Below are 17,346 nucleotides of genomic sequence, written 5' to 3'. Positions count from 1 at the left end.
AACTATTTGTAATATTAAAGGGCAATAAAGTTATAACTGAGCTGGAGGCAATAAATCCTCATAGCAGGACAACAGCTTAGAAATCGCCTGCTGCATGCCAGACTCCAAAGAACCAGAGCTTCGTGGAAAAACTGATGAAATCCAAATAAAGACTATAATTCAGTTAATCGTATTGTTCTTGTGTTACCTAGTTTGAATCACTGTCCTATGTTTGTATTAGATGTTAGTTAACATTCGAAGAAATTGAGTGAAGTATACAAAGGAACTCTAGGCTATTTTTTCAACATTTCTGGAAGTCTAAAAGATTTTAAAAAGTATCAAAGCAAGTGTTAGAACACTGAAGCCAACTGCAGCATTCTCAATCTGAGATATACTTAGTTTTTGAAGGATATATTTAGTTGTCAAATAGCAAGTGGGAAAGTTTAGGAAAATAGAATAATTATTTCAAATTACTTATAATTATTTCAATTTATATATTTATAATTTCTTTGTGTGGTCCTTGGAAATAATCAAGGAAAACTGTTCAAAAGTATACTGACTCTTGTAACACAAAGTCATGTTAATTATGATCGACTTAGCTCAGAGCTAGTCTTATAAGATTTTAGAGATTTGCATTTCTAAAATTTTAGGACAACCAAGTCTATTTAGGCAACATAAAAAATGATAAATTTATTACCTGAGGTACACCAATTTTTCTGCAAGCTTCTAGGAAATTCTCCACATTTCGCCTGCATTTCGCCATTGTTAATTTAGGCTGAAATGAGGAAATGAAAATGTGTTACTAGAGAAGTTTTGTTTCTGGGACAGGGTCTCGCTGTCACCCAGGCTGGAGTGCAGTGGCGCAAGCCTGGCTCGCTGTATCCCTGACCTCCCAGGCTCAGGTGATCCTCCCACCTCAGCCTCCCAAGTAGCTGGGACTATAGTTGCATGCCATCACAGCTGGGCAATTTTTGTAGAGACAGGGTTTCGCCAGGTTGCCCAGGCTGGTCTTGAATTCCTGAGTTCAAGCAATCTGCCTGCCTCAGCCTCCCAAAGTGCTGGGATCAGAAGCATGAGCTAAATGCCCAGCCTACTAGCAATATTAAAAAGTATTTGCTAACTTTAGAAATACTCTTGGCAATTGCTTCATAACTCTCAATGCTGTAGACTAGGGGGTCAGCAAACTTTTTTTTAAAGGATCAGATAATAAATGTTAGTTTTGAGGGCCATAAGAACTGTTGCAACGCCAGGTGCAGTGGCTCACGCCTGTAATCCCAGTACTTTGGGAGGCTGAGGTGGGCAGATCACCTGAGTTCAGGAGTTTGAGACCAGCCTGATGAACATGGAGAAACCCCATCTCTACTAATAATACAAAAATTAGCCGGGTGTGGTGGTGGGCACCTGTAATCCCAGCTACTCGGGAGGCTGAGGCACAAGAATTGCTTGAACCCGGGAACCCAGGAGGCAGAGGTTGTGGTGAGCCGAGATCGCACCATTGCACTCCCGCCTGGGCAACAAGAACAAAGCTCCGTTTCAAAAAAAAAAAAAAAGAACTGTTGCAACCACTCAATTCTGCTAGGAGCTTGAAAGCAACTATAGACAATATGCAGACAAGAAAGTGTGTGACTGGGTTCCAATGAAACTTTATTTACAACAATAAGTGCTGGCCTGTGGACAGTAGTTTGTCACCCCACACTTGAGACATTGGCTTTGATTTTGTAAGGCAAGTACTAAATAGAAAAACTTTGAACGAATAGTTACAAACATTTTTTTTCCATTTTAAAACAGTGTAACACTAAGGTAACAGTCCTCAACCTTTTTGGCACCACGGACTGGTTTCATGGAAGACAATTCTTCCATGGACAGGGCTGGAGTTGGGGGATGGTTTCAGGATGATTCAAGCACATTACATTTATTGTCTATTTTATTTCTATTATTACATTGTAATATATAATGAAATAATCATACATAATGAAATCTACCATAATGTAGAGTCAGTGGGAGCCCTGAGCTTGTTTCCCTGCAACTAGACAGTCCCATCTGGGGATGATGGGAGACAGCGACAGATCATCAGGCATTAGATTCTCATAAGGAGCACGTGGCCTAGATCCCTTCCTCACATGCGGAGCTCACACCAGCGTTCATGCTCCTCTGAGAATCTAATACTGCTGCTGATCTGACAGGAGGCAGAGCTCAGGTGGTGATGTGAGTAATGGGGAGCAGCTGTAAATACAGATGAAGCTTTGCTCACTGGCCTGCTGTTCACCTCCTGCTGTGCAGCCCAGTTCCTAACAGGCCACAGACTGGTACCCATTTGTGGCCCAGGGGTTGGGGACCCCTGCACTAAAGAAAACTTGGAGGAACAGCCAAAAAAATTAATTACCCATAGTTCATCATTTAAATATAACTACAACACTTGATTCATTTCCTTTCAGTATTTTTTTGAGACAGAGTCTCACTCTGTCGCCAGGCTGGAGTGCAGTGGTGCTATCTCGGCTCACTGCAACCTCCGCCTCTTGGACTCAAGCGATTCTCCTGCTTCAGCCTCCCAAGTAGCTGGGACTACAGGTATGCACCACCATGCACAGCTAATTTTTGTATTTTTAGTAGAGACGGGGTTTCATCATGTTGGCCAGGATGGTCTCGAACTGCTGACCTCGTGATCCGCCCACCTGGGCCTCCCAAAGTGCTCGGATTACAGACGTGAGCCACCGCGCCCGGCCCTTTCTTTCTTTTTTAGGGTCAGGGTCTCGCTCTGTTGCCCAGGTTGTTGTGCAGTGGCATGATCGTGGCTCACTGCAGCCTCAAACTCCTGGGCCCAAGTGATCCCCCGCCACAGCCTCCTGAGTAGTAGGTGCACACCTAATTTTTTTAAGTATTTTTGTAGAGATGGGATCTCACTATATTGCCCAGGCTGGTCTTAAACTCCCAGCCACAGGTGATCCTCCTGCCTGTCTCCTTCTCAGCTTCAGCTTGATCCCACAGGGAGATCACAAGTGTGAACCACAGGACACTCCCTCCTTGAGGCGGGAGGCCTCAGCCCCATGCTTGTCAGTCACTGGCTATGAGCTTGGGGGAAGAGCAAGGTGGCCTAGGACAGGTCCCTGAAATACACTGGGGGAAAAGTATATTACATCTGTAAGTTTTGGATGGTGTAGTTAAAATACACATACAAATATAGATACATAAAGCAAGTACGGCAAAATGCAAGAAATGTCAGATCTAGGTGTAGACTTTAATAGTGTTCGTTGTATGATTCTTTCCACTTTTCTGAAGGTTGAAATTTTTCAAGATAAAAATGTGAGGAAAACAGAGGAGGGGTGTGTCAACCCAAAGCCTGTTCTTTTGTGGACTGCCATCCTGAAACTGATGTCCAGATCTGACCAGCAGTGCAAAGAGAACCTGCCAGTTATCTTGAATGCGTTTTCTCCCTCATCTCCCAACTGATGTCAGTCACAGATCATGTCAATTTTACCTCTGAACCACTGTCCCTCTCACTGCCGTTAGTCCAGGCTTTAGTCCAGGCCTGTTATCTCCCTGGCCTGGACCAATACAACAGCCTTTTAACTGGGCATCTTTCTTTTCTTTTCTCTTTTTTTTTTTGAGACAGTCTCACTCTGTCTTGCCCAGGCTGGAGTGCAGTGCAGTGGCGGGATCTCAGCTCACTGCAAGCTCTGCCTCCCGGGTTCAAGTGATTCTCCTGGCTCAACCTCCCAAGTAGCTGGGATTACAGGTGTGTGAACCACTCCTGGCTAATTTTGTATTTTTAGTAGAGATGGGGTTTCACCATGTTGGCCAGGCTGGTCTCGAACCCCTAACCTCAAGTGATCCACCAGCCTCGGGCTCCCAAAACGCTGGGATAATAGGCGTGAGCCAGTACACCCAGCCTCTTTTCCTTTTTCTTTTAAGCAACAAGATCACCCAAGCTGGTCTCAAACTCCTGGGCTCATAGGATCCTCATGCCTCAGACTCCCAAGTAGCTGGGACTACAGGCACAAGCCGCTGAGCCTGGCTTGGGCATCTTTCTAGTGTACCACCTTTAATTTTTCCATTTCTCACTTAGCACCTAGATTCATCATTCCTTTTTTTTTTTTTTTTTTTTTTTTCTTCCTTTGAGACAGGGTCTTGCTCTCTCACCTAGGCTGGAGTGCACTGGCACAATCACGGCTCACTGCAGCCTCGAACTCCTGGGCTCAAGTGATCCTCCGACATCAGCCTCCTGAGTAGCTGGGACTATAGGCGCATGCCACCATACCTAGCTGATTTTTGTATTTTTGGTAGAGACAGGGTTTTGCCATATTGTCCTGGCTGGTCTCAAACTCCTGGGCTCAAGCAATCCATCTGCCTTGGCCTCCCAAAGTGCTAACATTATAAGCATGAGCCACCGCGCCCAGCCTAGATTCATCATTCTAAACTGCAATTATAATCATGGTATTCCCTGTTTAATTCAGTGTGTCCTCATTGTCTGTACTAGGGTAAACTTCCTTGACATGGTTCATAAGGCCTTTGTACCACGGCCCCAGCTCACCTCTCTAGCCTTACCCCTTCCCATTTGTATCTACAACCCTGTGCACGATCCATTCTGAACAATTTACCAATTCCTTAAGTAAAAGCCAAACTTTCCTTAGCTTCTGAATCTAGAAATCCTATGCCTAGAAGGCCCCCTTCCCTCTCTGTACTGCTGGAAAATTCCGTCTTAAACTTCAAGAATTAGTTCAAATTTTGCCCATTCTGGGAAGGCTTCCCTGAACTCTCCAGGTGGAGTTGTGGCCCCTTTTTGTATCCCTATAACACACACTGTACATGCCTTTCTTATATTTATCACACTGCTGTAAGTGACTGTATACATGTCTACTTCTTCTTGAGTAGAAGTGAGACCAGAAAGGTAGAGACTGGACTCTTTATATCTGTATCCTTAATATCTAACACAATGCTTAAGAAATATCTGTCCACTGTGCTTAACAAATGTCTGATGAATAGCCAAGGCTTTTTAGCATTATCAACTTACTACAGCTGGTGAGGGAACATGAATGCTTGGGACAGATCGAGGTCGCACATGATTGGCCAAATGGCAAAGAACAACACCGTCAGTTAGAGCTGCTCCAAGATCACAAGGCAGAGACACTTTCAACCGGTACTCAATATGCTGAAAGAACAAAAAACATGTGATAGATTAATTGAAGAAAGACTGACATATAGGACATAAGGGAGTTATAATGAAATCTTATTAGAAATCAAGATAAAAAGGAAATAAGTACCACAATATCCATTTTATCCCTCTATCCTAAGTTTAACTTAAGGAGATCTAGTATATATGGACGGCAGCCAGGGCATAGTGGTACAAAGTACAACAAAAATCCATTTACAACTTCCTGATTAAAAAAAAAAAAACCCTAGATTCTCCTTCAATTCCAAAACAAAATAAACAGGCAATCACTCACTATATATGTGTAAGTGTGATATTTATGTATGTATGCACACACATATAAATTATTACTCTGACAATATTTCTTTATAACAGGAAGTAGAAAAAAAGGAAAAAATTTAAATGAGTAGAGCTAGGAATTGAGCTTTATAGAATAAGCCATCTATCTCATTTTCTAAGTAAATAGCTGAAAAGAATTTCCTTAATAGCAAAATGTTTACATTCATCACAAAACATGGCATACAATGGGCACTTGTTGAATCCGTTAAAAATTACAGCTGGGCACAGAAGCTCATGCCTGGAATCCCAGCACTTTGGGAGGGTCAAGGCCAGTGGATCACCTGAGGTCAGGAGTTCGAGACCAGCCTGGCCAACATGGTGAAACTCCTTCTCTACTAAAAATACAAATACTAGCTGGGTGCAGTGATGGGTGCCTGTAATCCCAGCTATTCAGGAGGCTGAGGTAGAAGAATTGCTTGAACCCACAAGGCATAGGCTGCAGTGAGCCAGGATCATGCCACTGAACTCCAGCCTGGGTGACAGAGCGAGACTCCGTCTAAAAAAATAAATAAATAAAAATGATGTGTCAAATGAAGAAGTGATCACAGGATTCTGATCTATAGCAGTAACACTGAAAAAGTGTAAATCAAAGGTAATGTATGTACATACTTTACGCAGTTGATCTATTAATTTCAGCTCTTCTTCTCTCTGTCTTGAATTCTGCCTTGTTATGGAATCTGTAGGATCAGTGGTAGGTGCAGCAGATGGAGGAAGGGGTGAAGCATGACCTATAAATATAATAATATGTAAGACAGAAAGGCAACTGGCAGTGCTAGGAAAACATCCGGATCTGCCTCATCACAGTTTCCCTGCCAAGTACAGTATATCGCTTTCTACTTTCTGCAACTACAGTGTATCGCTTTCTACCTCCTGCAAGTACGGTGCACCGCTTTCTACCTCCTGCAAGTACGGTGCACCGCTTTCTACCTCCTGCAAGTACGGTGCACCGCTTTCTACCTCCTGCAAGTACGGTGCACCGCTTTCTACCTCCTGCAAGTACGGTGCACCGCTTTCTACCTCCTGCAAGTACGGTGCACCGCTTTCTACCTCCTGCAAGTACGGTGTACCGCTTTCTACCTCCTGCAAGTACGGTGCACCGCTTTCTACCTCCTGCAAGTACGGTGTACCGCTTTCTACCTCCTGCAAGTACGGTGTACCGCTTTCTACCTCCTGTAAGTACGGTGTATCGCTTTCTACCTCCTGCAAGTACGGTATACCGCTTTCTACCTCCTGTAAGTACGGTGTATCGCTTTCTACCTTCTGCAAGTATGGTGTACTGCTTTCTACTTCCTGCAAGTACGGTGTATTACTTCCTGCAAGTATGGTTTATTGCTTTCTACTTTCTGCAAGTATAGTTTATTGCTTTCTACTTCCTGCAAGTACAGTACATTGCTTTCTACTTTCTGGATTGACTTTTTAAAAGGGTTTTTATTATGGAGATTTTCAAATATACACAACAGAGAATAGTTTAGAAAACTACATAATGTTCATTACCCAGTTGACTCAACTACTTTTGTTTGATTACATCCACTTAAAAATGTTATTGAAAATACACATACAGAAAAATACACAAATCATAAGCACAGTGCTCAATAAATTCTCCTCACCAAGTGAACACAATCAGGTTTTTAATGCAATCTTACCAATCCCAGGAGCCCCTTCTATGCTCCTTGCCCATAAGTACCCAAAGTGCTCAAAACCGCACCCTGACTTCTAACACTGTAGGCTGGTCTGGTTCATTTTTGAACTTTGTATAAATTATGCTGTATTGTATGTATTCTTTTGCTTCTGGCTTCCTTTGATCAATGGTATGTTTATGAGATTTATCCATGTTGCTGTATATAGGAATTGGTTCATTTTCATTGCTTATATGGTATTCCATTGTACAAATATACCACAATTCATTTATCCATTCTATTGATGGACATTCAGTTTCAGGCTATTATGAATAATGCTGCTATGAATACTTTTGTACACGTTTTTGGTACACGTGTGTACATATTTCTCAAAACTGCTGGTCATAGGGTACACAGTCATCCGTCAGTATCCAGGGGAAATTAGTTCCAGAAACCACCCCTCTCATACCAAACTTTGTGGATGCTCAAGTCACTCATATAAAATGTAGTATTATTTGCATACAAACTATGCATATCCTCCTTTATACTATACTTTAAATCATCTCTATGTTACTTACAATACTTAGTACAATGTAAATGCTATATAAATTGTTACTATACTGTATTTCAAAATCAGTATTATTTCTTTATTGTGGCGTTGTTTATTATTGTTGTCTTGTTTCTGAAGACTTTTCTGTCCATGACTGGTTGAATCCATAAATACAGAATCTGTGGGTACAGAGGCTGACTAATAACAGTATTCCATGCTTTCTTACACTCTTACCAGCAGTGCCATCTGTAGTTTGACTTTTAAATCTTACTGTGAATGCATCTGTTGGTAACATTAAAGGTAAGTTGTGTTTTTTTTGTTTTTTGAGACAGGGTTTCACTTTGTCACCCAAGCTGGAGTGCAATCGCGCAATCTTGACTCACTTCAGCCTCAATCCATCCTCCCGCCTCAGCCCCCCGAGTAGCTGTGACTACAGGCCTGCACCACCATGCCTAATTTTTCTTTTTTTTCTTCTGAGACGGAGTCTGGCTCTGTCGCCCAGGCTGGAGTGCAGTGGTGCGATCTCGGCTCACTGCAAGCTCTGCCTCCTGGGTTCACACCATTCTCCTGCCTCAGCCTCCCGAGTAGCTGGGACTACAGGCGCCCATCACCACGCCTGGCTAGTTTTTTTTTGTATTTTTAGTAGAGATGGGGTTTCACTGTGTTAGCCAGGATGGTCTTGATCTCCTGACCTCATGATCTGCCTGCCTCAGCCTCCCAAAGTGCTGGGATTACAGGCGTGAGCCACCGCACCCAGCTGATTTTTTGTATTTTTTTAAGAGATGGGGTTTTGCACAGGATGGTCTCGAACTCCTGAGCTCAAGTGATCCCACCTACCTCGGCCTCCCAAAGTGCCAGGATTACAGGCATGAGCCACCACGCCTGTATTTTTTAATTTTTTTTGAGACATAAGTTTCACACTGTCATCCATGCTGAAGTGCAGTGGCGCAATCTCAGCTCACTACAGTTCCACCTCCAAGCCTCCCGAGTAGCTGGGATCACAGGCGCCCGCCACCATGCTCTGCCTCAGCCTCCCAAGTAGCTGGGATCACAGGCGCCCGCCACCATGCTCTGCCTCAGCCTCCCGAGTAGCTGGGATCACAGGCGCCCGCCACCATGCTCTGCCTCAGCCTCCCGAGTAGCTGGGACTACAGGCCAGGTTTTTTGAAACATGCATGGTCTTACTCTACCCCCCAGACTGGAGTATAGTGGCGCCATCTTGGCTCACTGCAACTTCTGCCTCCCAAGTTCAAGCAATTCTCCTGCCTCAGCCTGCTGCCACACCTGGCTAATTTTTGTATTTTTTCAGTACAGACGGGGTTATGCCATGTTGGCCAGGCTGGTCACGGGCTCCTGAACTGACGTGATCTGCTCGCCTTGGCCTCCCAAAGTGCTGGGATTTCAAGTGTGAGCCACCGTGCCCAGCCATTTTTTGTATTTTTAGTAGAGACAGGGTTTCGCCATGTTAGCCAGGCTGATCTCGAACTCCTGACCTCAAGTGATCTGCCTTCCTCGGCCTCCTAAAGCACTGGGATCACAGGCGTGAGCCACCACGCCTGATCTTATTTTTGTTTGTTTGTTTTTTTTAAGAGACAGAGTCTTGCTCTGTTGGCCAAGCTGGAGAACAGTGGTGCTTTTAATTATAACTCTTTGTAACCCTGAACTCCTGGGCTCCAGCAATCCTCCCTGCCAGCTTCCCAAGTAGCTGGGACCACAGGCACACACCACCATGACAAAAGTTATTTTTGACTTGAAATGTTTGTTTCCACTCCCAGGTAACTTCTTTGGGGACCAGGGAGAAATTTGTCATTATTAACTAGAAGAACATGAGACTTTAAGTAGATTTTTAAAAAATTATTGTTTTAAGAAAACAGCTTTTATCAATAGAAAAATGTGAAAAAAGAGTTCATTACCAAGACAAAGAACATTCTCTAAAGCCTTGAAAGAGCATTTTATTTGTTCAAACACTCTATAACCTGCTTTTAGGTGGTACTAAGAAACTTTCTAATTCAAACAATTTCAGGTAAGATCTTCCTGCTTTGGTATCAGTGAGATCACAGACACATGCTTTTGCCAAGCTGATAGCTTTGTTTTATACTATATGTATAAGTTTAAAAGCATCCGTCTAACAGCTAGCATCATTGTGTAAACCTCCCCTCGCCCCTGGCTTTTAAAATCACCACCACCTACCTTTGTTGGTTTCTGCCCTGACACCTGCTCGGAAAAGGAAGCTTTCAGGGCGCTGAGGCTGATTTCTCTGGATAGCAGCAGGAAAAGAATATGCAGGGGAATGATGAACTAAATTAGCATGAAAAATAAAATGAGATTAAAGGAGATGAAAAGAAAATATAATAGCAGACATACAAGTTACAAAAGTAGCAAGTAAAAAATAAAATTAAACATGGCAATGATATAAAATAATTCTATTTAATAATGAAAAGTCTGGTACAGAAAATAATCATGAGAGCAGGAGGACTGCTTGTATGTATTTTACATTGTCATGTTATTTATGGTGTATCAATAAAGGCGGAATGAATGTTAACATATTGAACAGCCTCCTGCAGACCTACGGCTGTTGTTCACTTATTCATATCAAATGGCTGACTAGCTGAGCAACCAATTTAATTTAAAAATGGGAAAGAAAAACAACCCAGTGGTTTCCAATTCTGTATCTGATTTCCATCTCAGAAAAAGCAGCCACAGTTCTCTAACAAGTAATTTAGGAAAATCTTGGTAAAAAATTATAATCTTAGCCGGGTGCTGTGGCTTACATCTGTAATCCCACCACTTTGGGAGAACAAGGCAGGAGGATCCCTTGAGCCCAGGAGTTTGAGACCACCCTGGTCAACACAGAAAGGCCTTGTCTCTATTTATTATTATTTTTTAAATAAAAAAATTAAGAATTATAATCCTGATGTGGTTAATTGCACCTTTGTGTCTATTACCTGTTTCTGTTGTAGGTGAACTTAATAGAGCATTAGGTCTGTCATCACTCTGTGGAGAAACAGACATATATCAATAATTGTTATTCAAGAAGAAATACTTCCTACTTTTATGGCAATTTTGAAATTATAAAAGACAAAAATCAGGTAACTCTCCTTCACGATTAAGTCTAGAGATGAGAATTTGGGCCAGGTGCGGTGGCTCATGCCTGTAATCCCAGTACTTTAGGAGGCTGAGGTGGGAGGATTACTTGAGAGTAGGAGTTGAGACCAGCCTAGGCAACATAGCGAGACCCGGTCAGGCATAGTGGTGTGCTCCTGTAGAGGCTGAAGAGGGAAGGTTGCTTGAGCCTAGGAATTAAAGACTGCAGTGAGCTATGATTGTGCCACTGCACTCCAGCCTGGGTGACAGAGGGAGACTCTTTCTCTCCCTCTCTCTCTCTTTGAGACAGGGTCTCACTCTTGTCGCCCAGGCTAGATTGCAATGGCATGCTCTCCCAGGCTCAGGTGATCCTTCTACCTCAGCCTCCCAAGTAGTTGAGACTATAGGCGCACATCACCATGCCCAGTTAATTTTTGCATTTTTTGTAGAGACAGTGTCTTGCCATGTTAGCCAGGTTAGTCTCAACCTCCTTAGCTCAAGCAATGCACCCACCTCAGCCTCCCAAAGTGCCGGATTATAGGCATGAGCTACCGTGCCTGGCCTGACTCCCTCTTTAAAAAAAAAAAAAAAAAAAAAAGAAGAAGAAAAAGAAATGAGGATTTGGTGAAATGAATTAATTCTATATTTTAAAAGCCAAGTTTTTTTTTTTTTGAGATGGAGTTTAGCTCTTATTGCCCAGGCTGGAGTGCAATGGCACGATCGCAGCTCACCACAACCTCTGCCTCCCGGGTTCAAGCAATTCTCCTGCCTCAGCCTCCCAAATAGCTGGGATTACAGGCATGCACCACCATACCCAGCCAATTTTTTTGTATTTTTATTAGAGATGGGGTTTCTCCATGTTAGTCAGGCTGTTCTCGAACTCCCAACCTCAGGTGATTCGCCTGCCTCGGCCTCCCAAAGTGCTGGGATTACAGGCATGAGCCACCACGCCCGGCTTTTTTTTTTTTTTTTTTTTTGAGATGGAATCTCGCTCTTGTTGCCCAGGATAGAGTGCAATGGAGCAATCTCGGCTCACCACAACCTCTGCCTTTCGGGTTCAAGTGATTCTCCTGCCTCACCCTCCCGAGTAGCTGGGATTACAGGCATGTGCCACCACACCCGGCTAATTTTGTATTTTTAGTAGAGACAGGGTTTCTCCATGTTGGTCAGGCTGGTCTCAAACTCCCAACCCTCAGGTGATCCACCTGCCTTGACCTCCCAAAGTGCTGGGATTATAGGCATGAGCCACTGCGCCTGGCCTAGTTGTGTTTATATAAAGACAGTCCATTATTTAACAAGCTCTTCCTAAGACTATGAAAAATGATCATCCTAAGACAGAAAATGTTACTGGGAAATATATGAGAAAGAAAAAGCAACATTTTATTTTCTAATAATATTTCTCCACAATAGTTTCTAAAGTACTTTTTTCTCTGGAGAATAAAATTTAATATTTTTAAAAAGTAATATAGGTTTCCTAATTTCAGTTAGGAAAGAAGATGTTTAAGAGATGATAGATATATTTTCTACACTAGTATTTGAGTCCAAGACATTTTCAATTCATTGACCAAAAGAACTGTAAAAAGGAGGAAGAACTAGCTAAACAGTTACAAAGCTTACCTAAAGAAAGGGAAATGTAGTTAAGCTAATTTACAAAGAAATGTTGGTTGACTAGGTTAAAGATGTTGAAGACTTGGCAGGGGAGTACAATTAAGAAAAGCTAGAATAGGCCGGGCGCGATGGGTCACATCTGTAATCCCAACACTTTGGGAGGCTGAGGTGGGTGGATCATGTGGTCAAGAGATTGAGACCATCCTGGCCAACATGGTGAAACCCCGTCTCTACTAAAAATAAAAAAATTAGCTGGGTGTGGTGACGGGCACCTGTAGTCCCAGCTACTTGGGAGGCTGAGGCAGGAGAATCACTTGAACAAGGAGGCGGAGGCTGCAGTGAGCCGAGATGGCGCCACTGCACTCCAGCCTGGGCAACAGAGCGAGACTCCGTCTCAAAATAAATAAATAAATAAATAAATAAAAGAAAAGCTAGAATAACATTAATAGTTTTTTAGGCCTTGACATCTAATTGCCTTGAAATATAATCTAAATATATTATAACTTTATGATACGACTAAGGCACATTTCTGGACATAATGACTCTAAAACTAACACAAATATACAAATCTGCTCCCATACTTTCCCCACCATTGGTTTCAATATTTTCAGAACTCTTACATCGCTACTTACAGTTGGGTCAGATAAATGATGACAAATAATTTTAACTGCTAAAAATAAATAAATAAATAAATAAACCAAGGCCATATGTTGAGAAAATTCTCAAGACTCAGCTGGAGACAATTTTCTGGTAACAATTCCTTAGTTTGATATCACAGATTGAGAACTAAGATTTACACAGTGAGCTGAGCTCGTGAGTAAGGCAGTGTGTTCACATCTTAAGTGGAAAAGACATGTTCATCGGGTTTATAGATGCAAGTAAACTAAGTTCTGGGTGTTGAGAAAAAATGGAAATTTAAATAAGAAATTTAATTCAAACAAGAGTAACAGAAACTGGTAAAAGGAATGAACAGGTAAATGAGGCAAAAGCCAGATATCTTTACAAGGAAGTAAAAGACTATTTTTATTTTCAAGGGCTGTGAATAAGTAGAAAGTTGGTTAAACAAAGACATGTTCAAGGACCAATAATACAAAAAGAGAAACATTCAAGGTAGAGGTTATTCTAGACATGGAGGAAAAAATATTTTCAAAAATTTAAAAAACACTTCTTAACAGGACATAGACTAGAAATTTAAAAGTATTAAGGAATAAAGGGAGAAAGTTAACAGGCAACTTTATGAGATGAGAAGAGCTGAAACAACAATGAAGGGCAGCGAACGTTCTCTCCTTCAGTTTGAAACAGCAACAGGCCCGGCGCAGTGGCTCACACCTATAATCCCAACACTTTGGGAGGCAGAGGTGGGCGGATTGCCTGAGGTCAGGAGTTTGAAACCAGCCTGGCCAACGTGGTAAAATCCCATCTCTACTAAAAATACAAAAATTAGCTGGGCGTGGTGGCATGCGCCTGTAATCGCAGCTACTACTCGGGAGGCTGAGGCAAGAGAATCACTTGAAACTGGGAGGCAGAGGTTTGTAGTGAGCCGAGATCTCGCCAGTGCACTCCAGCCTGAGCGACAGAGCAAGAGTCCATCTCAAAGGAAAAACAAACAAACAAAAAGAAACAGCAACAGATAATACACAACTGGGTATGATGAAAACAAAGCCAGAAGAGAGGAGACTTGTAAAAATGGTTTCTGAAATGTATTTTTATTAAAGCTATAAATCTAAGTGACTTGCATTCTAGGATATTAAAATCATTAGCTTAAATCACTGTGAGGCCATTAACTACATTTGGGAACTCTTGAAAAACTGGAGAGCAAAAAAAAAGGTTAAGAAATAATCTCTCACTAGAGAATTTAGGCCAATGGAAAGAAAAAAAAAACCCAGAAACTGATATAAACTCAACTTTTAAGCCTGGCTAAGCAATAAAAGAAATAAATTCATAAGTATAATGTATAATTGCTGTGAAAGTAATAGAGATACTAAAAAATAAAGAATAAATCTTCTAAAATAATCATTTGACAGTACAGCAGGTCGGATAGAAAAAAAAGACTTATCTATCTTAAATCTAGTGAAGTTTTACATTTAACCTCACATGACAGTCACTGTAGAACAAGATGCTGTGGTCTGTCTGGGCCATACAACTTTGGCACAGTCAAAACAACTCTCAGTTATGACTCTGAATAAGCCACAATGCCCAAAGGTGTTCATGGAGTACAACAAATTAACTTCTCTCCCATACATCTAGAATGGTGCCAGTTATGGACCTTCCTTGAGATCATTTTGAAAAAAAGTTGCTGAAATAATTTTCTGTGTTGTTCCAATAAGGATCCCAGACGAGAACGGCTAGCAAAGGATTAACATGGAAGAGAATTATAAAGTTTTTTCAGGAGGCATCCCGGTACGTAGGGCATGTTCAACAATAACCAGAGGAGGTTTCTCAGATTTACAGTTGTTATAAAGTTGAGGTTATTAGCCGGGCTTGGTGGCGGGCACCTGTAATCCTAGCTACTTGGGAGGCTGAGGCAGGAGAATCGCTTTAAACCCAGGAGGCAGAGGTTGCAGTGAGCCGAGATCGTGCCATTGCACTCTAACCTGAGCAACAAGAGCAAAACTCCGTCTCAAAAAAAAAAAAAAAAAAAAAAGTTGGGGTCAGCATTTAAAAAAGCAGAATGCAGACAGACTAAACCGAGGGTTACCGGAGGCTGCGAAGGGTAGTGGGAGGGTGGTGGAAGGAAATGGGGATAGTTAATGGGTCCAAAAAAAAATAAAAAGAATAAGATCCAGCATTTGACAGTACAAAATGGTCATCATAGTCAATAATTTAATTGTACATTTAAAAATAACTAAAGGAGTATAATTGGATTGTTTGTAACACAAAGGAGAAATGCTTGAGGTGATGGATAGCCCATTGACCTGATAGAATTATTATGCACTGCACACCTATACAAAATACCTCATGAACCCCATATACACACTTACTATGTACCCACAAAAATTAAAAACTAAAAAAAAAAGGGCATGATACAAGCATTCGGTTTTAATGTTTTTAGAGACACAGTCTTGCACTGTCCCAGGCTGGGGTACAGTGGTGTGATCACAGCTCACTGCAGCCTTGAGTTCCTGGCCTCAATTGTATTCCCCCTCGGGCTACCAACACTGGGATTACAGGTGTGAGCCAGTGTGCCTGGCTCAATGCAACAATTTGAAAGTATTCTGGTACATGAGACAAGTAAAAATATTCAAACAGCAAAATTAAATATTCAGGAAAAAATAATACAACACGTGGAAAATAACTGTCATTTAGAAGTTGAAGGAGGTTGGGCGCAGTGGCTGACACCCAGCACTTTGGGAGGCTGAGGCAGGATGATGTCTTGAGTCCAGGATTTTGAGACCAGCCTGGGCAATATAGTGAGACCTTGTCTCTACAAAAACTTAAAAAATTAGCCAGGCATGGTGGTGCGCATCTGTATTCCCAGCTACTCAGGAGGCTAGAGTGGGAGGATCCAGCCTGGGAGACAGAGCAAGACCCTGTCTCAACACATAAAAGAGGTGTGACTAAAACATTTGAGAATTGCAGCGGATACTGAGCAAAATGAAGACCAAAAATTTAAAAATCACCCTAAATGAGCAAGCTCTAACGAGGGATGTATTTCTAGTTGTGGACCGCGAAGCCAGAATGCAGGGCAGAGAACTTGTGAAAATTCATTAAAGATTAACAGTCTGGGAAAGGCATGTAAAAGGATCTGAGTTTATTTAGGAAGAAGCTAAGGATGGCATCATAATTGTTTTTAAATTCTTACCTTAAAAAAAAATTGTATTTTGTGTAAAAAAAAAAAAAAAAAAAAGGGATTCTTACATTAAAAAATGCTAAATAACTAGAAAATCTCCACTCTGGAAAGAAAAGAAGTATAAACCATAGCAGGACAGTTGTAAGTTAGACAGAGGTCTTCTTGACAGTGAGGATTGTTGATCATTTTTTACATATCCAGTGATAACAAATATGGAATTACCACTCCTAGAGGCCTTCAAAAAATAAAATACTACAGGTTCTAAATTTTTAGAGTTTAGATTAAATTTTTCCAGAAGGTGGAATGTATCATCTCTTATGACATTATTGCTGATTAAAAAGCAGGGGTTTGCGATTTTTTTTCTTATAGGGCCAGACTGTACATATTTTAGGTTTGTAGGTATAGGATCTTGGTCACAATTATTCCACCTCAGCTGTTTACTGTGCAAGCAGCCATAGGCAATGCATAAACAAAAGGGACTGGCTATATAAAAATAAAGCTTTATTTATAAAAACAAGTGGCCTAGGGGCCATAGTTGGTTGACCCCTACTGTAGAAGGTTTTGGTAGTGACAGTTTTTTTGGACTCAAATTATTTTGCATGCACATTAGACAACAGAGTTAATTCAACATTATATACTAATCAAAGTGAAATAATAACTCACAAGAAAAACACCTTTGATAAAAAAATCAGAATGACACATCAAACAGAATCTGAAAACAAAGAATGTGAGCTCTATGACTATCGCTAGCATCATAAAACTTTCAAAAAATGTCAAGGGAAATCCATGTTAAACAGTTTCATCAACAGGTATATTTATGCGATCCTATATTTCAGATTGTTAGATCAATTCACCGAAAAATTCAAGACTTTATATCCACTTCCTCCCCAACTTCCTGGTGAATTACAATAACAAGAGATACCTTACGAGGCGTGAAGGCAGAAGAATGAGGCAGGGTAGCAGCACAGCCCACTTGATTCAACCCTGACAGCGACTACATTTCAAATGAGAAAGAGAAGAAACAGAAGGCAGCATTTATGTTAGCAAATGTCAGGCAGGCAGATCTGACTAGTGAAATGAGAAAAGGAAAGGTTACTGACAATCTTTCAAATGGTTTACTAAGCTACTGACAGGGCAGGAAGAGAATATTTGGGGGACAAAAACCCATGGACACAGTTTTTCCACTTGTATAATTCAGGATAGTCTCAATACCTCATGCCACATTAATCAAGAA

The 17,346-nt window shown here is 41.5% G+C and overlaps 1 protein-coding gene across 17 annotated transcripts in view; it reads right to left on the bottom strand.

Moving 5' to 3' along the window:
* LRCH3 (leucine rich repeats and calponin homology domain containing 3) overlaps positions 1-17,346 on the bottom strand; it is a 108,010-nt gene that overhangs the window by 12,312 nt on the left and 78,352 nt on the right. For 10 of the 17 annotated variants that reach the window (XR_010139331.1, XM_063722413.1, XM_063722403.1 and 7 more), the window contains 6 exons: positions 17,035-17,106; positions 10,576-10,624; positions 9,821-9,928; positions 6,074-6,192; positions 4,988-5,125; positions 677-754 (listed from right to left, as the gene is read on the bottom strand). Coding sequence is in view for 16 of the 17 variants with exons in the window: in XM_063722413.1 (XP_063578483.1) it covers positions 677-754; positions 4,988-5,125; positions 6,074-6,192; positions 9,821-9,928; positions 10,576-10,624; positions 17,035-17,106 (564 nt within the window). In the remaining variant the exon portion in view is untranslated. The remainder of the gene's footprint in view (positions 1-676; positions 755-4,987; positions 5,126-6,073; positions 6,193-9,820; positions 9,929-10,575; positions 10,625-17,034; positions 17,107-17,346) is intronic. The other 7 variants (XM_063722400.1, XM_063722406.1, XM_063722407.1 and 4 more) reach the window with 1 other exon arrangement.

The sequence above is a fragment of the Pongo abelii genome, chromosome 2, assembly GCF_028885655.2.
Source record: "Pongo abelii isolate AG06213 chromosome 2, NHGRI_mPonAbe1-v2.0_pri, whole genome shotgun sequence".
NCBI lineage: Eukaryota > Metazoa > Chordata > Mammalia > Primates > Hominidae > Pongo > Pongo abelii.
This window is presented reverse-complemented; position numbering and strand designations above follow the sequence as displayed.